At 43.1% G+C, this 26,045-nt stretch overlaps 2 protein-coding genes across 2 annotated transcripts in view; one reads left to right on the plus strand and one right to left on the minus strand.

Moving 5' to 3' along the window:
• Positions 1 to 1,718, minus strand: part of UPB1 (beta-ureidopropionase 1) — a 31,241-nt gene extending 29,523 nt beyond the window's left edge. Inside the window, exon 1 of the mRNA XM_059139937.1 lies at positions 1,551 to 1,718. Within this exon, the coding sequence (XP_058995920.1) occupies positions 1,551 to 1,654 (104 nt within the window). The 5' untranslated portion in view covers positions 1,655 to 1,718. The remainder of the gene's footprint in view (positions 1 to 1,550) is intronic.
• On the plus strand, positions 1,653 to 25,667 carry LOC131810974 (uncharacterized). The gene is made up of 4 exons (XM_059138981.1): positions 1,653 to 2,258; positions 24,735 to 24,813; positions 24,916 to 24,992; positions 25,254 to 25,667. The coding sequence occupies exons 1-4, from the start codon at positions 1,653 to 1,655 to the stop codon at positions 25,326 to 25,328; spliced, it is 837 nt and encodes a 278-aa protein (XP_058994964.1). The 3' UTR covers positions 25,329 to 25,667.
• The last annotated feature ends 378 nt before the right edge of the window (positions 25,668 to 26,045 follow it).

Raw genomic sequence — 26,045 nt, forward strand, 5'->3', positions numbered from 1 at the left:
GGCTTGGGGGGGGGGTAATGGGAGAGCCCACCAGTGGGCAAAGCAGTGGAAGATGATGTCAGAAGCTGCATGGGGTCAGAGTTTGGATTTCACTCTAAGAGCCATGGGACTCCTTCACAGAGGAGTTTTTGTTTTGTTTTGTTTTAAAGATTCTATCCATTAGTTGAGAGAGAGCATGCATGCATGCACAAGGGGTGACTGGGGAGGGCCAAAGGGAGAGGGAAAAGCAGGCTCCCTTTTGGCAAGGAAGCCTGACAACTCAGGGGCTGGAACCCAGCACCCCAGAATCGCGACCAGAGCCAAAGGCAGATGCTTAACCAAGTCTGCCACCCAGGTGCTCCTCCTTCACAGAATTTTAAGCACAAGAGCAAGAAGATATGATTTACATCTTCGGGGTTGCTTGGAGAAAAATGGACTAAAGAGAACCAAGAGTGTGTCCATCAACAGATGAATGGATCAAGAAGATGTGGTATATATACACAATGGAATACTATGCAGCCATCAAAAGAAATGAAATCTTGCCATTTGCGACAACATGGATGGAACTAGAGGGTATCATGCTTAGCGAAATAAGTCAGGCGGAGAAAGACAACTATCATATGATCTCCCTGATATGAGGAAGTGGTGTTGCAACATGGGGGCTTAAGTGGGTACGAGAAGAATAAATGAAAGAAGATGGGATTGGGAGGGAGACAAACCATAAGTGACTCTTAATCTCACAAAACAAACTGAGGGTTGCTGGGGGGAGGGGGTTTGGGAGAAGGGGGTGGTATTATGGACATTGGGGAGGGTATGTGCTTTGGTGAGTGCTGTGAAGTGTGTAAACCTGGTGATTCACAGACCTGTACCACTGGGGATAAAAATACATGTTTATAAAAAATAAAAAATTATATTAAAAAAAAAAGAGAACCAAGAGTGAAAGTGTCTTCCAGCTTTGTATACCCAGTTCCAGCAGTGCACTAACCTAGTCCTAGTGATGCACACGACTGGCTGAGAGCAGAAAAACATTTGCACTGAGTGTGGTAACTAATTCCTATGGCTTGCCAGTGGGTAAGGTTCCTACTCAACCAGATTCAGCCAGCCTCTACCTCCAAGGATCTGCCAGAGGCCTAGTCACTGCAGGAAGTAGGGGCTGGGCCTGGACAGTCAGGTGACCTGCTAGGTGCTCTGGCTGAGGCACGGACCCAGACAGACACCCAAAGCATAGGCCTGCGTCTGGGGAGGAAGCTGGTCCCTGGAAGTAGGTAGAGAGCTGGATGGCCACAGAGAAAACGACAGAGAGTAAAAACCCATCCTTTCCCTTCCAGGTTCTTTTCCCTTCTGAGTTCTGGGCAACAAGGGGGAGAACTGGCTTGTAAAGGTCACTCGGGGGTTATGCAACCCCCAAGGCCCAGAGCCATCACAACTAGATCTCCTAAAGCTTCTGCTCAACAACTCAGATCTCCATCGCCCCGTCAGAACCCTTCAGATCCTGAAGCACTCTCCCTGGTTCCCCAGACCCACACTCACTGGTCCCAAGGTCTCCCCACCCGAACCTCTGGGCCCCAGACCTGGTTTCCTTGCCATAGAGAACGCGTTTCACCTCCCGCAAGTCTGCAGGAGGCAGGTGCTTCTCCAAACTGTGCTCCAGCGACTCCCACTCAGGACCCGCCATGGCTGGAGTCTGCAAGCGCGGACGAGGCGCTAAGGTCCAGACCAGTACTGCCTACCCTTTGCCCCCAGAAAGAGGAGGAGCCGACAACCAGGTCCACGCACGCGCTCTCCTCTCTCCCCTCACCTTCGACCTCTGGAGGGCTCACGTGAGGCACGCCCCCTCCTCGCGCCTTCCCAGGCTTCGCGGGTGGGACCGCCCCTTGCCCTTCGCGCCTCTTTGCGCACGCGCTAGGACACGCCCCTTCCACCGGCGGGATCGCCCCGAGCCCTCGCGCCTCTGCTGCACGCAGGAGCTGCGGCTTCTTGCCGCTTGCGGCCTTTGCGGGTCCCCAGATGCGTTCTGTTGCCTCCTCCCTCTCCGTCCGGTTCCTGGCCGGAGGTGTCTGGCGGGACCGAGAATCCGGAGAGGCGGCGAGGGAGCCCCTGAGCGCGGCCTCCGGGGGCGGGCAGCGGCGCGGTCTGAGGTAAATGCCTGGCCCGGCCGGTCGGACCCTCGCGGGGCCGGTTCCCGCCGCCGCCGCCAGTGGGCAGGGCTTCTCCTCGCCCCGACCTCGGTCTCCGGTCTGCCAACCGGGCCGGCCCACCGCACGGGACTGCGGAGGAAGGTACGGGACGAGCTTCAGTGTCCCAAGGGCAGTAACTGCACCACCGTTTTCCAGTGCCCCGTATTTGTGAGCACTTAGGGCTGCCCCACCCCGCCTGGGGCCAGGCTGGAAGACCCTGGCCGCACGCGGCCACCCGGGGCTTCGGGGTCCGAGCCTGGCCAGCTTGAGCGAACGGTCAAGGGATCTCATGCGCTTGCGTGGAGTGAATACGGCAAAACGCTGGGGCCCCAGCGCGGGGCTCCCACGCCGGACCCGTGGGCCCGCCTGTCGGCTCTGCAGTCTGCAGTGGGTGTGCCCGCAGGGGAGGGAGGGGGGCGCTTTAGACCCGCAAGGCCCCTCTCGCAGTTCCCGCGGATCCAGAGAGTGCTGCCCCCTGAGGAGACAAAGATCCACTTTTCAGCCCAACTGGGAATCGGAAGGGAGCAGCTTAACTCGGGTGAAGAAACCAGTCAGCCCAAGTCCTGGTTAAGCAACTTGCAAACCTCGTGACTCCAGGGAAGTTACCCAGACACTCTGACCTGTTGCTTTATATGTAAAATAGAAATACGGCTACCTTGCAGGGTTGTTTAAAAGTAAGATAAAATGGAGGGAGGGGGGAAGTGTCCCCATGGCTTAGTTGGTTGAGCATCAGACTTCACCTAAGGTCTTGATCTTAGGATCGTCAGTTCAAGCCCCGTGTTGGACTCCCCGCTGGGCGTAGAGCCTACTTAAAGTAAGATAAGCACAAAACGGTCTAAAAGTAGGTGCTGCAGACCAAATGGTTGAGATATTTTATATAAGTCAGTAACTCAACGAGTTTTGGCCATTGTTTTGATAAATGTTAACAGAGTTTGTAGTTATCTGATGGAGCTCCCTTTTCAAGAATGCAAACTTTGGCTGAGGCTTTTTGTATGTAAGGCTCTGAGATAAGGACAATAGAGAACAAAACCTAATACTTTTTCTTCACGGTTTAAGGTAGGGACAAGCTTGTAAATACTTACAGATACAGCAGATTTAAATCTGTGGAAAAGGTATACATTATGCTATGGAATTCTGAGAAAGAGGTGATTTCTGGCCTAGAAAAGGAAATTGTTTGAGGCCCAAGAAAGAGGTCTCATCGCTAACTCAAAGTGCCTCAAAGGAAACTTGACCCCCCCATCCCCAGGCCTCTTATCTCCTGTATGGTATTTCCTATTTTAGCTAATGGTCTCACTGCCCATTCATTTTGCCAAGCCTTTGAGAGTCATCCCCAACTCTTCCATGTTCTTTCCCTCCAAGGAAGCATCAAATTCTGCTAAATTTATCTCCTAAATTTTGTTAATCCTTCCCCCTCCCACCTCATGCCTACAATCATGTCATCTTTTGCTTGAATTGTTGTTAGTCTTCTAACCCCTGTACCTCTGATGTCTGTCCTTAGTTGTTTTTCTAAAACTGATAACTTCCCATCCTTTGTGCCCTCTCTTTCAATGTCTCCCTACCTGGAATGACCTCTCATCTGTTTCGTGAGCTCCTACTCATCCCGCAAGATGCAGCTCAAATATCACCTCCTCTGTAATGTCTTATTCAATTGCTCCGGGAAAAGTGTAGATTTCACTATCCCTTTATGGATACCTCTGTTAGAGCATTTATCAAAAGCTGTTGTGTAATTATTTCTGAGCCCTGGGCAGGAACTGGGTCTGATCTGCTTCTGTATCTACAGGGCTCTGGCACTCAGTAAATGACTGTTTAAGGAATTAATTCTGATGGGATCAAGGACAGATTCATTAAGGTGGTGACATTTGAGCTGGACCTTGAAGCAGAAGTAGAAACTATTATTACTAGATAAATTGCTTAATCCATCTTTCCCTATTGTTCAGTGACAGGTCATTCATACTGGGTCATTACAAACCAGGGTTTCACAAATATGCAGTGCTAATGTGAGAAGGATAAAAAAAAGTTGTATTTAAATTTTTATATTTACCTAATTTATTTTTCACTCTAAATATTAAGACACCACTAGATCCTTCTATGGTAATCATTAAAAAAAACTTTAAATTCTGCCCTAGTTTCTTTTTGTAATACCCAGCCAAGCCCCAAAGGTTTGAATTGCATGCAAGTGTGCTAGAATAAGAGACTCCTCCTTGTTTTGAAGACCATCTCGTTTTGTGGCAACATGGTGTGGTTTATGGATATATAATCATTTGAGTGTATACAGACATGAACAGGAAGAATAGAATATACCACAACCTCAATATAATGGTTATTTCTGGAGAATGAGGTAGAGGAATGGGTATCATTTGCTGATATATAATATTTTAATTCTTTTTTTAAAAAGATACAAAACATTAAAGTGCCATTTCCTGTCAAAAAAGATTTGAAGCATATGATGTTAACATTTAAAAAATCTGGGTATTTGTTGTTAGGCTTTTCTTTACATTTGAAATATTTTATAAAAAATTATAGAAAAAAGAGCTTTAGACCGAGTCAGGAAATCTAGTTTAGTCTGGGTTCAACCTTTATCTCCGCTTTCCTGTTTTAAGAAAGTTTGTTGAGGGGAAGAGGCTGGAAAGACAGTTTATAGAGATAAACTAAGCCTTTCCTAATTCTAACAAAATATGATTCAAATAATATAGTCATATATAAATTCCTCTGTTAACATGCTTATTTGTGACAAAAGAGTTTCATTATAGAAACTGATTTTATAGGAAGAGTTCATTTGTTAGAAATGTACTAGTGTCTGTTCTTAGGTGTTATTTATTTTTTTTTTTTTAAAGATTTTATTTATTTGTCAGAGAGAGGGAAAGAGAGCGAGCACAGGCAGACAGAATGGCAGGCAGAGGCAGAGGGAGAAGCAGGCTCCCTGCCGAGCAAGGAGCCCGATGTGGGACTCGATCCCAGGACGCTGGGATCATGACCTGAGCCGAAGGCAGCTGCTTAACCAACTGAGCCACCCAGGCGTCCCTGTTCTTAGGTGTTATTTTTAAATTCACGGTGTGTGTTAATCTTGATTCTTAAGGAAAGTGTTTAAAGTACTATGGGTTCTGCTCATCATATTTGAAGAACTAAAATTTTATGATAATCATTGCTGAGTAGTCCTTGAAAGGGCTATGGCATGGAGATCCCACCGCACTTCATTCTCCTTCGAGCGAGAGGGCTGCTTATTACCATTTTAACACTTTATGACGCACACAAGCTTTTGCCTCTTTTTGTCCCATTTCATCCTCCCAGTAATACTGTGAACTATGGGGCAGGGTTCTTGGTATTTGTCAGATTTCCAAGTTAAACATAACACTTATTGGAAATGAAAATACAGAAGCCAGTATTTCACTGATAGTCACAAGGGAAAGAGCTGAGGTGACCTGATTTCTAAGCAACTTTATAAAAGTCCCAATTGCTGTCTTAATGATGTTTCTTAGCTCAGAAGTCATATTTCTTTATTTGATAGGGCTCATTTTATCATCATCATTATTATTACTCTTATGTATATGGAAGAGTTTTGGAATGGTATCCCCAGCCTGACTGAGAATGGATTTTGTAGCCGAGAAGAGCCAACCAGTTAAAATGGTGACTTTGTCTGCCAATGGTGAAGTTTCTTTGCCTTTTAGTGGCCTGAATGTTTTAACTTTTGTTTCACTTTATCCCTTGTGCTGCTTGCTTCTCCTCATGATGACACATGTTCTTCCCTTCAAGGCCTTCTTTAATCATTAAACTTGTATAATTACACCTTAATGTTAGTTGACCGACACTAAAAATGCACTAATCGACTCCAGTTTAGTAAGGTCCTCTTCAAACCCTGCAGAAGGAACCTCTGATACTGTAAGTGTCAGGCATAGGAGAGGCCCTAAAAGAGATATTTATTTATTTATTTATTTATTAAAAGATTTTATTTATTTATTTGACAGAGATCTACAAGTAGGCAGAGAGGCAGGCAGAGAGCGAGGAGGAAGCAGGCTCCCCGCCGAGCAGAGAGCCCAATGTGGGGCTCAATCCCATGACCCTGGATCATGACCTGAGCCAAAGGCAGAGGCTTTAACCCACTGAGCCACCCAGGCACCCCTAAAAGAGATATTTAGATCAGGAAGCCCCACCCCTCAGATAACATCATTGAACAGCCTCAGTTTTTTTCTGGGATATGGCTTATCTGATGCATTCCTATTGCTACTTGTACATTCCTTGTACAGGCTCTCATCATTTCTTAAATTACTTCAACCAACTCATAATTAGTCTTTCTGCCTCCCAACTTCAAATTCCCCCTTGGCCTTAGTTCCCAGGTTGATCTGTTCTTCAATGACAGTCCATTAGTTTAGTCTGAAGTCCAACACTGTATGGAATAAGGCCCTCTGATTGGACCTCATTTTATGCTATCACTCTTCCCTGCCCTGCTTTGGACTCTAGTATTGTCCAACTGCTTCTGGTTGTACAAACATTAGATACCATTTCACACCTGTGTCTTTGTTGAGTTCCTTCTTTTCTTAGATAGTCTTATCCAAACCTTAAATTCAAGTGTCTCTTCAATAAAGCCTTTCCTGGCTCCTCAGGTTTATGTAAATTCCTACTTCTGTGTTGCCATAATACTCATGTCTTTGAATTTACACAAATTTGCATATAACTAGAGCTCAATAAATGATTGTTGAACCAAATCGAACACCATGTCAGTACTTATAAATGTTTGTAGTCACTTGATGAATTCTTTTTATGTATATTAACTCAATAGCTGCTTATTTAGCCTGCTTTTTTTTTTTTTTTTTTTTTTAAAGATTTTATTTATTTATTTGACAGAGAGAAATCACAAGTAGATGGAGAGGCAGGCAGAGAGAGAGAGAGGGAAGCAGGCTCCCTGCTGAGCAGAGAGCCCGATGCGGGCCTCGATCCCAGGACCCTGAGATCATGACCTGAGCCGAAGGCAGCGGCTTAACCCACTGAGCCACCCAGGCGCCCATTTAGCCTGCTTTTAAAAAAGACCACAATTGGCTGCAGCAGATTCTTGTTCCTCTCCTTTCAGTAACACTCAGCTGTCTTCGTTGCACCCTGATTATAGAGGATACAAGTAGTCCAACTCCTTGAGTGACTCTGAACAATAGGTGTTGGGGGAAGGAGCTCATTCTTGGGGATTACTTCATATAGCACAGCTCTGTCTATTGGGAAAGTTGCTGTTCAATATGTCTTCGTTCATCTCTCTCTAATTAGCCTCCTGGTTCGTATTTCCTTGGATTGAGAGTGTGGTGGAATCCTTGGCCATAACGTTCTTGTGTTATAGTTAACGTTTCAGACCCCATTTTCAGAAAGTTGTAGATATAGGTAACAGATAGCTGCCTACTTGTATTTTGAGAAACAGTAGAGTATAACAAAAAAAACACATTGAATTGGGTAAATAAACGGGTTCTAGTCATGGTTTTGCTATTATATAATTATAGCTTTAGGTAAATTACTTGATACCCCTTCCTAATCTCTTAATTCAAAGGTATTGGACTAATTCTCATGAATTCTATGATTTTACTGTTGCTAGAGTTTAACATTTATTAAATGTTGTAACAGCTGTTTTCACTGAGACCCTCCACCCCCCACCTTTTTTATATTGATGGCAAGAGCAAGTAGAGCACATGTGCCTTAACACCTGCAGGAGAAATCCTTGCACATTAGTGCCTTAAAGCCAGGACTGGTCCACACTTAGATTGCCATGGGTACAGGGGGAACTGCACTGGGATAGAAATCCAATGACTTGGGGTTCAACCCTGGTTCTGTCCTTTTTGCTTATGTAACCATAGACAAGTCATGACCTTTCTGAACCACAGTTTATCTATAAATGAAGATAATAATACCCATTCCACTTCCTTTGATTTGAAAGAATCAAATAAGCTAAGTTGAAATATCTTTGAAAATCTATACAGTGGTATCTCTGTAAGATAATTATTTTTAATTGAGGAAAAGGTGTTTGAATATACTATTCCTATGGGAACACACACGCACACACCCATCCTTAATCTTTAAGGTATTTTTCCAGTGGTGATAATGCCTTTGCACTGAATCACTTATATGCTTTCCACTAGTTCTTCTGGTGATAAATAGCATACACTTTGAACACTGAGTAATTTTTGAGGAAGGCTGTAGTCTGAGACTGTGAAATAAAGCAAATATGACTAGCCAGAGCTGAAATCTCGTCCATGAACCATCACCAGTTTGTTAATCATTTAGGCTAGCCAACTCAGCACAGGCTTATGTATCATTAGGAATGCAAAATCCCAGGTTGACTTTTTGGTACCTAAATTTCATGAAATATCAATGTGGTAAATAAAGCTCCTTCTCAGAAAAGCAAAAACAAAAAACCCAACCTCCTTTTCTACCTCCTTCTCTCCCAAAACAATTACATAAATATGCAGTGGGGTTAGCACCAAAACATGTGGCATTTAGAGATAGTTGTCTGTAAGCTCAGTGTGAGCCTGTAGTGTGTTATAGCTGCCAAAAAAAGCTGTTAGGACCTTAGGTTGCATATTGACAGGTGTAGTAGCTAGAGTATACCTGAAATTTATCTAGCTCTGGGTTAGATACAAGGCATATAAATCATCTTGAATGTATCCAGAAAAGAAAGAGTAATGTTGCTGAGAACATTTAACAACAACAACAGATAGTCAAGGGCACTGGGAACATTTATCTAGCAAAACAAAGCAAACAAACTCAGGAAGAATATTGTCACTTTATTCCAATATCTGAAGGTGGCCACATATAAGAGGTTTATAGTTGTTCTGTTTGGCCCTAAGGAGAGGAGCTGGAGTCAATGGATAGAAGTCAGGGAGGCATATTTCAACCCAAAGCAGTTATTTTCAATAGGTCGTATGAAATGAAATAGGCTGGGTGTGCAGGCAGTGAGCTCTCAGTCGTTCTGGGTGTTCAAGGATGGTCCAGATGACCACTTGGTGGGAGTATTGTAGAAGAAAGTCATCAGATGGGTGGTGGAACCAGATAGTCCATGATTTGCTTTAACATGAACCTAAAAAGAAAAAAAGCACAACAACTTAGGTATATTAAATCCAAAAAACCATACACAGAGCATAGAATAATATAAGACAGCTTGGTATCTGAAAAGTGAAGTTTTCACTTTTCAAAATCGCAAGGGCGATTTTGCTGAAGAATTAGGAGATGAGAAGAGTTTATTATTAATAGTAGTAGTAGTATTGTATTTGCTTTTTAAAAAAGGATTTTATTTCTTTATTTGAGAGAGAGAATAAGAAAGAGCATGAGAGGGGAGAGGGCCAGAGGGGGAAGCAGACTCCCCACTGAGCTAGTAGCCATCCTAGGACTCCAGGATCCCGGGATTGTGACCTAAGCTGAAGGCAGTCCCTTAACCAACTGACCCACCCAGGTGCCCCAGTAGTATTGTATTTGGTTTGATTGATTTTAAAGGAAAAGGACTATTTTTTTTTTAAAGATTTATTTATTTGACAGAGAGAAATCACAAGTAGACAGAGAGGCAGCCAGAGAGAGAGAGAGGGAAGCAAGCTCCCTGCTGAGCAGAAAGCCCGATGCGGGACTCGATCCCAGGACCCTGAGATCATGACCTGAGCCGAAGGCAGCGGCTTAATCCACTGAGCCACCCAGGCGCCCCGGAAAAGGACTATTTTTACTGCTGGTGTGAGTGGACCTAGTTTCTAGGACCTAATGATGACTGGAGTTCTGGTCATAGAATCAGAGGTTGAAACAACCAATTTGTGGTTGTAAAAAGTAATTTCAACTTGGAAGTGGTTGGGGCTCAATTAGAGAGGAAAAAACACTGTATGGGGATTAAGAGACCAAGCAGGTACACAGCTGTATACGGTCTAAGGGTGGAACAAGTGTACAGAAAGAATTAGATATTTATGAAGCCAAGCTAAACAGATTGGTGTTCTGTACTTTATTTGCCACCTTAGATAACTAGCATCTTAAAATCCTTACTGAAACAAAGTAGATTTTGCGTTCTGGGAGGCTGTAGTGTGTGCTAATGATCCATTGTAGGGTGCTTGCAGTATTGTAATAAGGTAAAATGTTCTTTGCCCCACCAACTACATTAACAACTGGCAAGTCCTGCCCGTAGTCCCAGGATCTGAGTCCTACTTCATATCCCAACCTTGCTGCTAGCCCTGCCTGAATGAATGCCCCAAATTGGATAACCAGTCTGCTATATTGGAAGTACTAAGTCTTCTTGCATTCCAGCTCAGTAACTGAAGCTACGTTTCATTTCCTTAAACTCATCACAGTGCACTGTTGTCTCTTAAACTGAGCACTGCCAAAAACTTGAATCTAGCTTTTTTAAAAAGATTTTATTTATTTATTTATTTGACAGAGAGAGATACTCTCTTGGAGAGATACTCCGAGAGAGGGAACACAAGCAGGGGGAGTGGGAGAGGGAGAAAACAGGCTTCCCGCCAAGTGGGGAGCCGGATGTGGGGCTTGATCCAAGGACCCTGGGGTTATGACCTGAGCTGAAGGCAGATGCTTAACAACTGAGCCACCCAGGCACCCCTGAATCTAGATTTTGAGTCTCACTCTGGTTGCTGGGCCCTGTTAGTTCTCTCTCTCTCTCTTTTTTTTTTTAGGTTTATTTATTCATTTGAGATAGAGAGCGTGAGCACTTGCACACAGCAGGAATGGGGGCAGAGTGCGAAGGAGAGGGAGAGAATCCCAAACCGACTCTAGCTGAGTGCAGAGCCCAACGTGGGGCTTGATCCCACCATCCTGAGATCATGACTGGATCTGAAACCAAGAGTCAGAGGCTCAACTGACTGATCCACCCAGGCGCCCCGGGGCCCGGCTAGTTCTTGCCAGACTCTAACACTGTTTCGTGGACTGCCAGCTGCTGAATCTCACAGCCTCAGAGCCTCACCTTTGGATCTCTGTGGGTGCTGCAGATAGAGGCTTCAGTTCTCTAAGAATCAGGGCTCCCTTGATCATCAAGAGCCTTTCTTACACTCCCAGGTTTCTCCCCAGTTAAGGGAGTTGGTCTGACCATGCCATCTACACTTGGGGAGCCAAACAGTTATTGGCCTGAGACAGAGCAATCCATAGAAGCCCATCCTCCATACTCAGCCTCTGCAGCCACTAGCCATCAAGAGCTTCCTGAACCTGGTATCCTGTGTCCTGCTGAAATTCTGGGCTGTGCTTCTGTGCTCCGTAGCCCCATCTCTGTTAATAACTGGATACTTGTCCTGTCTGGACTCTATAAAGAGTTAGTTTTGGCAGTCCGTGGCAGGCTGTACAGATTGTTTCACAGAAATCTTTTACGTGTTTAATATTTGTACTCTTCATTAGTTAGTTTTAACATGTGTTGAATGTGCCAGACATTGTGTGAGGCCCTGGGGTAAAACATGAACAAGTTGTGGTGCTTGTTTTCATTATCATAATAATGGCTCTTACAGAAATTTCTTGAGTATCTGCTATGTCCCAGGCACTGTGCTAGGCCTATAAGAGCCTTTATAGGGTACAGAAAGTGTGCTTAGGAAGTGGTAGAAGGAAAAGCCAGGTAGTTTGTATTATATACATAAGGCTGCAGACATAGCACATGGTTAGTGCTTGATAAACAATAGCTGTGTTTATAATATTAGGTGATAACATTACTGAAAGTGCCACACAGATCCAGAGCGGGGAGAACAAACATCTGAGCCAGAGGATGTGTAGAGGACACAGGAAGGTCAATCCAAAAAAAAAAAAGGAAAAGTGAGACTGCAAACAGAAAAAGATGACCATTGCAGAGTAGCCAGTCTGTCTGGAACAGCAGAGTAGATAAAGTGTTGCACCGTACCAGTATATGGAAAGATGTCTAGAGAGTTCTAGATATATACGTGCTAGTGAGAGACTGTAGCCATGAAACCATTAACCATATTCACAGGAGACAATGATTGCGTGAAGTTGTAAAAACCGGAAGGAGAAGACAAGCCTGAAAATTATCCAGTTAAAGGAAGGAAGATTGCAGACTGCTTAGTCACCTGAAGAGAGTAACCCTTACAAAATGAGAGGAGATGATTACCTCACTTAAGTGAGCATTGATCAACGTGTTTGGCAGGACAAGTGGAAATGTTTTTCTCTTAAATAATTCAAGCCTGCAGGCTTCCAATTCAGTTTAAGATAGTATAAGTGTCTGCTATATATAAATGTGTATGGCATACCAGTGGTGAATGAGTAGAATTTAAAAGAGGAATAAGTAAAACTTACTGTCTGTATTCAAGGGAGTGTTCATGAATAAATCTCCTGATGGTAAATACACCATAGCCTTCAGTTGAACACATTACACAAACACAAAGAAATTGTATTTACTTATTGATCTGGTTTATAACATACTTACACCATATAGTAATACTGTAATCTGAGAGAATCAGTCCTTTCTATTTCTTATGTTCTATATCTCTACAAGGTAGACTTAATTCAAGTTTTATGACAAATTTTCATGACTCGTTGTTGAGTTAACAGATTACAGAAAGTGGTGGAGAAACAAATGAAATTAAAATAATATTAAAGTGGGGTGCCTGGGTGGCTCAGTTGGTTGAGCAACTGCCTTCGGCTCAGGTCATGATCCTGGAGTCTTGGGATCGAGTCCCACATCGGGCTCCCTGCTCAGTGGGAAGTCTGCTTCTCCCTCTGACCCTCTCCCCTCTCAAGATCTCTCTCTCTCTCTCTCTCAATAAAAAAAAAAAAATCTTAAAAAAAATAATATTAAAGTTACGGCTAAGTGAGATGGGATTATATAGTATTGATATCCTTTATTCTTTTTAAAAGATTTTACTTATTTATTTGAGAGAGAGTGGGATAGTGAGAGAGTGCACAAGCAGGGAGGAGAGGGAGATGCAGGCTCCCTGTGCGCAGGGAGCCTGATGTGAGGCTTCATCCCAGGACTCTGGGGTCATGACCTGAGCCCAAGACAGATGCTTAATGGTCTGAGCCGCCCAGGTGCCCCTAGTATTGATATTCCTTAACTAGTAAATTTACCATCCATTGGGAAGCAATGTTCTTATTTTATCAGAAGCAGCACAGTATAATAGCAAAATTATAATTTTTTTTTGCAAAATCATAAGTTTTTAAAGCCCTGGCAGAACTATGTATTAGTTTCATTACTGATACAAGTTATGTAACATTTCTGGACCTTCTTTTCCTCTTCTTTAGTATAAGATGATAGGACTTGCATTTACGGCTGCTCCAAAGGTCCAAGATCCAAAAGCAGATATATAAAATAATTGGCTGTACGGTGCCCCATTCTCAGTAGGGGCAACCCTTCCCCACAGTGATGTTGCCACTCTTTTAAGAATATTTGGAAACCCACTCCCTGGGATGCCTGGGTGACTCAGTCAGCTGGGTGTCTGCCTTTAGCTCAAGTTGTGATCTCACGGTCCTGGGAGCCCCAAGTCAGGCTCCCTGCTCATTGGGGAGCCTGCTTCTCCCTTTCTCTCTGCCTGCTGCTCCCCCTGCTTGTGCTCATACTCTTTTTCTCTGCCAAATAAATAAATAAAAATCTTTAAAAAAAAAAAAAAAAAAAAGGAAAGCCTTTCCCCAAATTGCCTACAGAATCTGTGGCACAACCTCTAGAGATTTAGTGTTGATGCTCAAGAAATCTAGTTTGGTTTTTAGGGGGGGAGGTAGATTTTATTTTTGAAAAAAAAAAAAAAAAGACAAGAAAAGTTAACTCAGAGCTAAGTTAATGGGTGATCAGGTTTGAGATGTTAACAAGTGTGTCAGTAAAGTTTGGACTGTGGATTGATCCTGAAAGCAACTCCAGTGTGGACAATTTCCAGGATAGTGTTGAACAAAAACAGAATTTTTGGAATAGGTTTCAGATAAGTTCTTGTACATTTAAATGTCAACTTTATTACATTATAATCATACCTCATTTCTGTGGAAAAGATGATGCATTGATAACAGAGACTAGCAGAATGTGAGGAGAAGATAAAACTACAGTGAATACATAGCGGCCATCCTACTGGCACAGAGTTAATTAAAATGTTTAAAAATTCTCTCTTTGTATAAAACTCAAGCCTGGATACTAACAATTTTTTTTTAAGATTTTATTTATTTATTTGACAGAGAGAGAAATCACAAGCAGGCAGAGAGGCAGGCAGAGAGAGAGAGGGGGGAAGCAGGCTCCCTGCTGAGCAGAGAGCCCGATGCGGGACTCAATCCCAGGACTCTGGGATCATGACCTGAGCCGAAGGCAGCGGCTTAACCCACTGAGCCACCCAGGCGCCCTGGGTACTAACAATTTTTGAAGTTACACTTCTAATCTTACTATGTTAAAGTCTTTTATATTCTCCCAGAGCAGAGCAGCCCTACTTTGTCTTCACCTCAGTATACCTTCAAATGAAGATGTCTTTCTCTTACTAATATCCTTCTTTCAGCTTCCCAGACTTAAAAACTTCAGTCTAGGGGCATCGCTGGCTCAGTCAGTGGAGCATGCCACTCTTGATCTTGGGGTTGTAAGTTTGAACTCCACGTTGGGTATAGAGATTACTTATAAACAAAAATCTTTAAAAAACAGAAAACTTCAGTTGGATTCTTTTTCTCACATTAAACCTGTTACTGTCCTTTCTGCCTTTGAAATGTCTTACATTATGCCTCTTTTCCAGTCTTACAGTATCCACCATCATTACCTTCCTCACTGGAGCTGGCCTGGATCACTCTATTAGCTAGGAAGCTCATTTCTCCGATTTCTTTTGGCTTCTTTTTTTTTTTTTTTTTAAGATTTATTTTATTTATTTATTTATTTGACAGACAGAGATTAGAAGTTGGCGAGAGGCAGGCAGAGAGAGAGGAGGAAGCAGGCTTCCCACAGAGCAGAGAGCCCGATGCAGGGCTTGATCCCAGGACCCTGGGATCATGACCTGAGCTGAAGGCAGCGGCTTAATCCACTGAGCCACCCACGCGCCCCTACTTTTGGCTTCTGATAGAGCTGTTTTAGATTAATTTTCCTAAAATAACACTCCCATCTTGTGTATGTATTTGTTACAATACCTAACACATTGATTTATAAATAATTATTTATGAGGTGCTAATTTGAGTACCTGTCTGTGGTTGGATTTCAGAATCTTTGAAAACAATGTTCTTTATCTGTGCCAGTAGTGCTTAGTACGGGGCCTTACACACAGCTGTCTGGCCCCAAGCAAGTTATGTGACTGTTCTATGCCTCAATTTCTTCATCTAAGAAATGGTGATAATAGTATCTATCTCACAGCTGTGTTAAAAGAGTATGTATATGTGTGTATCAAAAGGTGGCTTTTATGTTATGATAACTTTTGTATATGATTGTTTTTGCATTACTATAACACTCAAACAAGTTACCGCTTTCTTATTCAAAGTAAACTCCCTTTTTCCTGACTCTTCAAGGGCCTTTGTTTTCAGGGCCACTTCTCTCTCCAGGTTAGTCTCATTGTATCCTAACATAGTTTCCCATCCCCATAAGGCTACACTTCTTTTTGTCCAACCAGTGTTATGTACTGTTTACTGGCCATTTCCATCCTGGAGGTTCCTCCCCCTTCTACCAATGCCCTCACAAACCCCACCCACCCTTTGAGGTCCTCAGAAGTATCTCTTCCCATGGGAGGTCTTTATCAGCTGTTCTACCTTACACTCACCTGTCTCTTCTGAGGTTCTCTGGCGTTTGGAGCTTGTATCTCAGTTTAGGTACTTAACACTATAGTCTCTTACGTTTCTTTTGTCTCTCCAAAAAGAATATAAGCTCCTAGAGGATAGGAACCATATTATATTTCTTTCATAATCTCTACTATCCATGGCATTGTTCTGGGCTTGTATTCATTCATTTAATGTGCTTTTTTTTTTTTTTTTTTGAAAGATTTTTTTTTTTTTTTTTGACAGAGATCACAGGTAGGAAGAGAGGCAGGCAGAGAGAGAGAGGAGGAAACAGGCTCCCTGCTGAGCAGAGAGCCCGATGCGGGACTCGATCCCAGGTCCCTGAAATCATGACCTGAGCCAAAGGCAGCGGCTTAACCCACTGAGCCACCCAGGCGCCCCTAATGTGCTTTCTTGATGCATATTTAATGACTCTAGTAGGTGGTGGGATACAATAATTATTAAGAGGTGCCTCCAATCTAATGGGGAGCTAGAGATACAAATATTCAGGATTTTGTAGGAAGACTGTATGGAAGACTTGAGAGCAGGTGATTAATGCTCAGATCTGTTAATTAGATAAATTAAAGATCTGAGCAGAGGGTGAACTGGGTGAATGACTGGAAGTCAGGGCCTTCAGTCTGGAGTATTAGCTGTGGCATGACAAAGGCTTGAGCTAAGGCACTGGAAAGAGGGTGAATTCAGAAGATATTGTGGGAATTAAAAGGGATTTGTGACCATTCAAATACAGAATATAGAGTATAGATGATACACTCAAGATGACTTAGGCTTATTCCTTGAGCACTTGTTTGATAGTGGAGCCATTTAGGAAATAGCCACGAGGGCAAGAAAGCAAATTTGGAGATTTGGATACTTATGGAACCTCCAAAGAGAGAGTCCTATGACCAGTTGGAAATTCAGGTCTGGAGCCTAAGGATTGAAATTTGGACTAGACAGTGAGAGCTGGGAATCTTAGTAAATAGTGGTAGTTGAATCCAAGGGAAAGGAGGTGATCCCCTGAACACAAGATGCATAAAGATGAGTGTAGAAAGTGACTGAGACAGCAGTGTTCAGAGAAGTTAGAGGAGGTGCAGAAATGAGCAGGCCACCAAAGGTCAGAGTGTCAGGCCATAGTTAATGCTTGAGGAGCCAATTCACAAGTGTATACTGAATTTAGAGTTTGGGAGGGCATTGAAATGGGCTAACATGGGGTGCCTGGGTGGCTCAGTTGTTAGGTGTCTGCTTTCGGTCAGGTTGTGATCCCAGAATGCTGGGATCAAGCCCCGCATCGGGCTCCCTGCTCGGTGGGAAGCCTGCTTCTCCCTTTCCCACTCCTGCTGCTTGTGTTCCTTCTCTCACTGTGTGTGTGTGTGTGTGTGTGTGTGTGTGTGTCTGTCAAATAAATAAATAAATAGAAATGGGCTAAGCTGTCCCTAGTATTTCAATATATCGTGACCAAAATGAATTGAATATGGAGAAGGAAGAGCCAACTGTGAGGATAAGCTTTGAATAAGCTTGGAATGACAGGAAGGAGAAAGAACAGCTTATTGTTTGAGGATGAAATCTGGGTTTTTTTCAAAATGAAACTCTTTTGAACACTTTTGTGAAAAAAGGGGAAGGAGCTAGAAGAGGGAGAAGCAGTGTCTGTCTGTTGTGTGCTTGGTGATCTCCTCACACTTTTATATATTCTTTTATTCCATTTTCATAATCACCTTGAAGTAGGGGGTTTCCTGTCCACTTGACATATGAGGCTCAGCAAGGCTAACTGATCTGCCCAGAGGGATGAGGATTTGTTGCCCGATTTAGAAGGACGTGGGAAAGAATGAGGCCAAGGTCACTGTATAGAGACTGCCTGGGGAGCAGTAAGTATATTATCTTGAGATAAGAGGCAGGACGTGAGGAAGAATCTGAACAGAGTAAGGCCTGGAGATGGACATAGGGAGCTAAGGGGACATACCGAGCCTTAGTTGGTCATCTCCTAAGAAGACAGAGGAGGGTAGTGCGAGATTAAAAAATGCTAACTGGATGAGGTGCCTGGGTGGCTCAGTTGGCTAAGAGACTCCCTTTGGCTAAGATCATGATCCTGGAGTCCCAGGATCAAGTCCAACATCAGGCTCCCTGCTCAGTGGGGAGTCTGCTTTTCACTCTGACTCTCTCCCCTCTCCCGCTCTCTCTCTCTCTCAAATAAAAAATAAATAAAAATTGTATATTCTTTTAAAAAAATGTTAATTGGATATTGACAGAAATCATCACTAAATAACAATGTTTAGAATGCTTTGCTGGGGCGCCTGGGTGGCTGGCTCAGTTGTTAAGCAGCTGCCTTCAGCTCAGGTGATAATCCCGAGGTCCTGGGATCAAGCCCTGCATTGGGCTCCCTGCTCACCCTGCTCAGCGGGAAGCCTGCTTCTCCCTGTCCCACTCCCCCTGCTTGTGTTCCTTCTGTTGCTGTGTCTCTCTGTCAAATAAATAGATTTTTATTTATTTGACAGAGAGAGATCACAAGTAGGCAGAGAGGCAGGCAGAAGGAGAGAGGAAGGGAAGCAGGCTCCCTGCTGGGCTCGATCCCAGAACACTGGGTTCATGACCTGAGCCGGAGGCAGAGGCTTTAACCCACTCTGCCACCCAGGCGCCCCATTAAAATCTTAAATAAAATAAAATAAAATAAAATGCTTTGGTAGAGACATCTGGGTGGCTCAGTTGATCGAATGCCTGACTCTTAGCTTTGGCTCAGGTCATGATGCCAGGGTTGTGAGATCAAGCCCTGCATTAGGCTCCATGCTGGGCGAGGACCCTGCTTAAGATTCTCTCTCTCCCTCTCTCCTTTCTCTCCCTCAAAAAAATAAAGTAAAATAAAATGCTTTGGTAAAAGAAGAGAAAGTTTGTTAAAGATTTTAAAGGTTTTTAAAAAATCCTATCTGAAAATGCTTTCACTTTCTTGAGATTTAAAAAAAGAAGGGGAAGGCAAAAAGGAGCCAAGTTAAAAAAAAAAAAAAAAAGACTTCTAAAAAAGGAGTAGGAAGAATTGGAAGATCAGTATATGGTAGAAAAACTATATGAAAATATCTTTATATTTATATAAATTTAAGTTCCTATTCCCTAAAGAGTAAGGAATAAAGTATCAAAGAACTCCACATTCTTAGGAAGATGTAGAGAACCCAAGGCCTTCTACTTCAGCAGAGAGCATTGAACCCTGGAGTGACGAGACCTGCTTCAGATCCTGGCTCCGTCTCTAGGCAATTCTCATCATTTAACTAGTTCTTTTAGCTCAGCTGCAAAATCTGGGGGTTGATATATGATATCCGAAGTGCCTTTGAGCTCGACATGTCTGTGCTGGTGTTTAGATGTGGTACAACATAATGGTGAGGAGCACAGACTCTGAGGTCAGGATGCTACAATTTCTCAGCATCTCAACCCAAGTTATATGACCGTGGCAAGTTGTTAGCCCCTCTGGGCCTCCGTTTCCTCATCTGTCAACTAGGGATACTAATAGTAAGTAACCCACTGAATGGTTTATGAAGATTCAATGAAAAAATATATATATATATAAAAAGTACCTGACAACAGTAAGGTTCCATTTACCTTCTGTTCCTTGCAACCTTGGTAAATGGAATTAACCAATTGGAGTTTGCCAGGTTCCCCTTTTGGGAAAGGAATGAAAGGAATCTTCAAAGATCTGAGTGGTCAGGACCTCTGAGTTATGATTCAGCCACAGTCAACTGTCAAATTTTCCCACAGCTCAGTGGAAAGTCACTGAAGACTCCGCGAAAACAGTGCCGCCCCTCCTTCAGTGTTTCTCTGCTGGGATGAACCGCTGACTCTGGAGGTCTGACCATATCAGCGTTCCAGCAGGGAGAGGATCTAAGCAGGCTTGATAGATTTTCCAGCCTACGCACTGTCTGTAGGTGCTTCTGCTGTTCCAGCAATGTTGTAAGACTCAAGCCTGTAAGAATTCATTGTCAACCCAACTGTGGGGCACCAAAGAAGACAAGTTAGAGGGTGTGGGTCATTTTTCCAGGCAGGAGCAATGATGTAGTGACTGTCAGGTTATTTCAGAATTTGGAACCTTAAGTCTTCATCCCCCACACTTTGCTCTGTATATAAAGTCAAGATTATGGATACCACCTTGACAGAGAACACATATTAGGGATAATCACTAAGATTTTTAAGTTTTCTCAAGTGACCCCAGCGGAAGCTTCATCTATGAATGTAACTGGCCACAGTTTAAACAAAAGTGGAAACACCCACACATTTGCTTATAGTTCTGATATCTTTTGAAATGTTCTTATGTCATTTGCCCAAATTTGAGCTCAATATCCCTTCAATTGCTTGAATTCGTCTTTTTAGCCTTGCAGAAGAAACTCGCAGCTAGTCCTATACCATGATGTTCAAGTAACTATTGGTGATCTGGGCCAAAGCTCTTTTTACTTCTTATATTTGCTCTTTTAAGAATGGACATGTTTTAAAAAAAAGAATGGACATGGTTATAGTACAAAGCTGGTCTGGATTTTTCCTTGCACTGAGGCCTACTCAGTACAAGAATAGACTTTAAAATCTAGGCCTCTTGTCTAGGGGGGATATTCCTTATAGCTCACCCAGGACTAGATCCTGCATGCCACTCCCCACATACCAGTCATCATAACACACCTTCAAATAATATTTTAGGGGGCCTGGCATCTGCACTCTGAAAATTTCTGCCCTTGGGCTCACTACTTCTCTGTGTACTTTTTTGTCTTTAGGTAGATCACTGGGATCTCTGCCCTTTGTGGAATAATCTACTCCATGGTTCTTGAAATGCCATACGACACACAATAGGTTTGTAGGTAAAGATACTGAGGCCCAGAAAAGACAATTAAGTTGCCCAAGTTCTTACAAAAACTCAATAACAGGGGTCAAGCCCAGAATGCAGATTTCTCTGAATTCTGCTCACTACTGACTCTATTAAACTCGTAAGCATCTTCTTTTATTTTTTTAAAAAATATTTTATTTATTTATTTGACACAGAGAGAGAGATCACAAGCAGGCAGAGAGACAGAGAGGGGGGAAGCAGGCTCCCCACTGAGCAGAGAGCCCAATGTGGGGCTCAATCCCAGGACCCTGACACCATGACCTAAGCCAGAGGCAGAGGCTTTAACCCACAGCCACCCAGGCGCCCCAGAGCATTTTGTTTTAAAGGAGTGGTTAAGGGACCCCTGGGTGGCTCAGTTAAGTGTCTGCCTTCAGCTCAGGTCCCAAACCCAGGGTCCTGGGATCAAGCCCTGCATTGGGCTTCCTGCTCAGTGGAAGGCCTGCTTCTCCCTCTCCCACTCCCTCTCTCACTGTTTCTCTCTCTGTCAAATAAATAAATAAGATCTCAAAAAATAAAAATAAATAAAGGAGCAGTTAGGATGAGTGAGGGAATAAGACTGTCAATGAAGAAAGGATAGAACTGAAGGTTAGAACCCAGGCAGAGAGGGGGCTCTCTACGTAGGCAGAAGGCCCAGGCAAGCAGTGGGTACCTGCTTGTGGCCAGGGAAAGGAAGTGCCACAGGGTGAGAAAAAGGCACGGAGAGAGTTGAGTGACCACTACTGCATCCTTGGCCTACTAGAAAATCTCACTCAGCCAAACAGATAGAAATGTCCCTCTAGAACTTACTATTTCTACAGCTGTGAAATAACTGCTGCTTATCTTTCCTCCAGGAGATTCCTTGGAATGAAACCAATGGGAGATCAGGGTTTGGGAGAGTCTCATCAGAGCAGATGGGCCAGCAGCAGCCAGAAAGCTTGTTGCCTTTGGCTGAGAGCACCATCCTGGATCTGAACGTCTTGTGAATAAACCCCAGCAGGCTCAGCCTTAGGCCAGAGTGAAGCTGGCCTGCTTCTCCTTGAAGAGGAACCTAATGTACTCCCACATCTTCCCTCCCCTCTTGCTGATTTCAAAATCACATTCTCAGAGAGCTTTTCAACCTAAAACCATGTAGCCCATTAGCAGCCCTGGGAGGATGGCTTCTTAGAGTTTTTGGTCCCTTGGTACATTTGGAAGTACACTGCATGAGCGGTCAGGAGGCCTGGGTTCTGGTTCTGACACCACAATTTTCCTTGGGGCAGTGGGCAAATGATTCTTCCCTAGGCCATAGTTTTTCCTAACTGTAAGTTTGTTTATAATAACAATAACTTCCATTTAGGAAATGTTCATTACTACATACCAGATATAATCTCAGTTGCATTCTTTCAATAGTGTCCTATGGAATAGGTACTGTTACTGTCCCATCTTACAGATAAGGAAACAGGCTTAGAATTCTCATTCCCTCACCACCCTATTTTTTTTTTTTATTAACATATAATGTATTATTTGCTTCAGGGGTACAGGTCTGTGAATCATCGGTCTTACATAGTTCACAGCACTCACCATAGCACATACCCTCCCCAGTGTCCATAACCCAGTCACCCTATCCCTCCCTCTCACTCCCCACTAACCACCCTATTTATTTTTTTATATTTTTTAAAGATTTTATTTATTTATTTGACAGAGAGAGGTCACAAGTAGGCAGAGAGGCAGGCAGAGAGAGAGGAGGAAGCAGGCTCCCTGCTGAGCAGAGAGCCCGATGCGGGACTCGATCCCAGGACCCTGAGATCATGACCTGAGCCGAAGGCAGCAGCTTAACCCACTGAGCCACCCAGGCGCCCCTAACCACCCTATTTAAATCACCAGTCCCCACCCCCCCACCCTGGCCAAGATTCCTTTCTCTGCTTTATTTTAGACATAGCACTTCTTACTACCTGAAATATTACATATTTTACCTTTTTTTGCCTTCTCCCGAGACAAGATTTGTAAACTCTTTTAGGGAGTGGATTTTGTCTTTATGTTCTTGTTGTTCATTTGATGTGTTTCCAGGGCTTAGAATAGTGCCTGGCACATAGTAGGCACTCAAATATTAGTTGAATGAATGAATTTCAGTAGGAGTATAAATTGTTACAGACTCTAGAGAAATCAATTTAGCAATATTAATATTTAACAAAACAAACATATTTAATATGTTGCCACTGTGATACCAGAACTAGGAATTTATCCTGTAGATGACATCTTCATGCATATGCTTAAAGTCATTAGTGCAAGGATGTTTACTGCAACATTTTTTGGTGTATAAAAGGACTAAAATCAGTCAAACTGTTCATTAGTATAGGAGCTCATTAAATCAATTGTGGTGGGTCCCTACAGTGGAATTCTCTGCAGGAGCAGGAAAGAATAAAGTAGGCGTGCATGTGCTGATAGGCAAAAACATAAGATACATAATTAAGGGAAATAAAGGAGAGTTCAGAACAGAATATGACTCCCTTCATTTATATCAAAAGAAAAAGATAACGACAGGTTTTCACATATACTTGTTTATGTCTGGCCATTTCTAGAAGGAGAAACAAGAAACAAATAGCTGCATCTGGGGGTGGCCAGAGGTTCTGGGTTGGGATGGAGAATACACTCTTACAGTACGCTCTTGTTTTTTAAGTTTTCTTTTTTAGCAGTTTTCTTGAGATAAAATTCACATATTATACATTTCACCCACTTAAATTGTTTAATTCATTAGTTTTGCTGTATCATGTTATTAATTTTTAAGATTGTGGAAAAATATGTATAATATAAAATTTGACATTTTAACCATTTTTTAAAAATTTTGTTTTTATTTATTTGACAGAGCAAGTGCATAAGCAGGGGGAGCAGCAGAGGGAGAGGAAGAAGCAGATTTCCTGCTGAGCAGGGAGCCCAACATGGAACTCCATCACAGGACCCCTAGATCATGACCTGAGCCAAAGGCAGATGCTTAACCAACTGAGACACCCATACACCCCCATTTTAACCATTTTTAAGCATATATTCAGCAGCATTAATTACATTCACAAAGTTGTGCAACCGTTACCAATATCTATCTCCAAAATCTGTTTTATTCCCCAAACATTATAATAATTTTTTGTAGTATTTGATTTTTTTTTTTTTAATAGAGGGAAATAGGGGAGGGAGGGCAGAGGGAGAGAATCTTAAGCAGGCCAAGCGCAGAGCCCGATGCAGGGCTCAATCTTGAGATAATGGCCTGAGCTGAAATCAAGAGTTGGGAACCATCCAGGTGCCCCTGTAGTATTTGACCTTTAAAAATCTTGTGCATGTGTTACTTTTTTTATTTGAAAAAATCATTTCAAAAAAAAATTAAGTCAGGTTTAGAAAATTTATTAACTTGTCTAAGATCCCACAGCTCATATTCCATGACAGCAACCACCAATATAATTAGAATAGAAATTCTTACAAAGAATCAGGTTTTAGTAAGGGGTGTTGGATATCATCTAATACCTTCATTTCACAAATGAGATAACAGACTCACAGGGGTAAGGTAGTCACCCCAAGTCAGGATGTCCATCAGAAGCAGTCCTCCTAATCCAAGATATGCTGTTCATAGTAGGTCACAGAAGAGGACTCTTGCCCCTCGACAAAGAGTGAGGCTTGAATCCCTCCTGCACAAAAGGGGATTTAAGTTCTTCTATGTCTCACGTATCTATATTGCCTACTAGTAGGGAATGGGGCCATTGAGCCTGATGTCACTGTTTCTGTTTATCTGAAACCATGTAGCAAATCTTCAGCACCTATCTCAATTTTTACTTCGAAGAAAATGTCTCTGATCGCCTTAATACATCCGTATCCCTACTTGATTCTTAACTCTTATAAATGTTAGTATTTAAAGCACATAAGGAGCAACCCGAGAATGTGAGATATCGTATAGCTATGTCAGTTTATGAATCCATTCTTCCCACTAGTGTAAGCTCCAGGAAGACAGGAATCGGGAGGTTGATTCCATGCAGTAGGTACACAATAGATAACTGACTGGATTAATTGAGTTGAAAAGTAGCTGTGGTCTGAGATGTAAGTTGTTTGTTTGTTTTTTGAGATGTAAGTTTTTCAAAAGGTTTCTCTTCGCCTCCCAGCAGAGATGCCTACTGGATCACAGAACATTGAAATTGTTGGAAGTTGTGACTGTCCTACCCCCCAGTCACCAAGAGCCAAGTATGATCCTTCTTTTGTCATATTTACCTCGATGTTAATAACACCCTCATGTATGTGATTGCTTACAGTTGATCTTCTTTTCCTTTCCTCTATGCCCAATAGATGGGAAGTTTCACAAGAATGTAGATGGTCCGTCTTGGCTCACCATTTTAATCTCCAGCACCAAGCCTGGTATTCAGGTATTCAAGAAATATTTGTGGAGGGGCACCTGGGTGGTTCAGTGGGTTGGACTCTGCCTTTGGCTCAGGTCACGGTCTCAGGGTCCTGGGATCAAGCCCCTAATTGGGCTTTCTGCTCGGCGGGAGCCTGCTTCCCCTTCTGCCCTGCCTGCCTCTCTGCCTACTTGTGATATCTCTCTCTCTCTGTCAAATAATAAATAAAATCTTAAAAAAAAATTTGTGGAAAGAATGGATGAATGAATATATCACCTTGTTTTATAGATGGAAACAGAGGCAAAAGGAGGTGTGGTTCTTAAAGACAAAACTGGGGGTGCGCCTGGGTGGCTCAGTCGTTAAGCGTCTGCCTTCAGCTCGGGTCATGATCCCAGGGTTCTGGGATCAAGCCCTGCGTCGGGCTCCCTGCTCTGTGCGAAGCCTGCTTCTCCCTCTCCCATTCCCACTGCTTGTGTTCCCTCTCTTGCTGTCTCTCTGTTAAATAAATAAATAAAATCTTTTAAAAATTAAAAAAAAAAAAAAAGACAAAAATGGGATACGAAGTCCGGTCTCCTAGTTCTCAGGCCAGCCAGCATTCTTTTTACTTTCCTTTGTGTTCTCTCAGTGTTGGGGTTGGAACATCTAACCCTTTCATTTTACAAATGGGAAACTGGGGCCTTGAAAGGGGAAGGACTCATCCAAGTTCACAGAAGGCAGCCCTGGCAGAGCCAGGCCTAGAACTCAGGTCTCCTGACTCCCAAGCTAGTGCTCTTTGTAAAGGCATAGAGAAAACAAAGCTGAATTGGGCTTATTGCCAAGCCCCTGCAGGAGGTCACATAGCCAAGCAGCTCTCAGAGTTCCTTGTCTATTCTTAGCCTGAACTTTTAGTGACTCTGGTCTTCAGCAGCTTTCCCCCCCCTTTTCCTTTGCATTTGATTTTTTGTGTATATGTGATGCGTGTTTTAAATAAATGCTGCTACGTGTAGGAAATGGGCTTCAGCACCGTCCTGCTACAGAGGCCCTGAAAAGAATAAACGTGAGAGAGGGGCCCTGGGAAAACAATCGGCTTCCCTTCTCTGA

This window comes from Mustela lutreola, chromosome 11 (genome assembly GCF_030435805.1).
Source record: "Mustela lutreola isolate mMusLut2 chromosome 11, mMusLut2.pri, whole genome shotgun sequence".
NCBI classification, from domain to species: Eukaryota; Metazoa; Chordata; class Mammalia; order Carnivora; family Mustelidae; genus Mustela; species Mustela lutreola.

Bases quoted from the DNA above. Each gene is read 5' to 3' on its own strand.
- LOC131810974 (XM_059138981.1), top strand. From the start codon at position 1,653: ATGGCTGGAGTCTGCAAGCGCGGACGAGGCGCTAAGGTCCAGACCAGT. The intron at 2,259-24,734 runs GTACGGGACGAG...TTCGCCTCCCAG, and splicing joins GCACGGGACTGCGGAGGAAG to CAGAGATGCCTACTGGATCA. The intron at 24,814-24,915 runs GTATGATCCTTC...TATGCCCAATAG, and splicing joins CCCCAGTCACCAAGAGCCAA to ATGGGAAGTTTCACAAGAAT.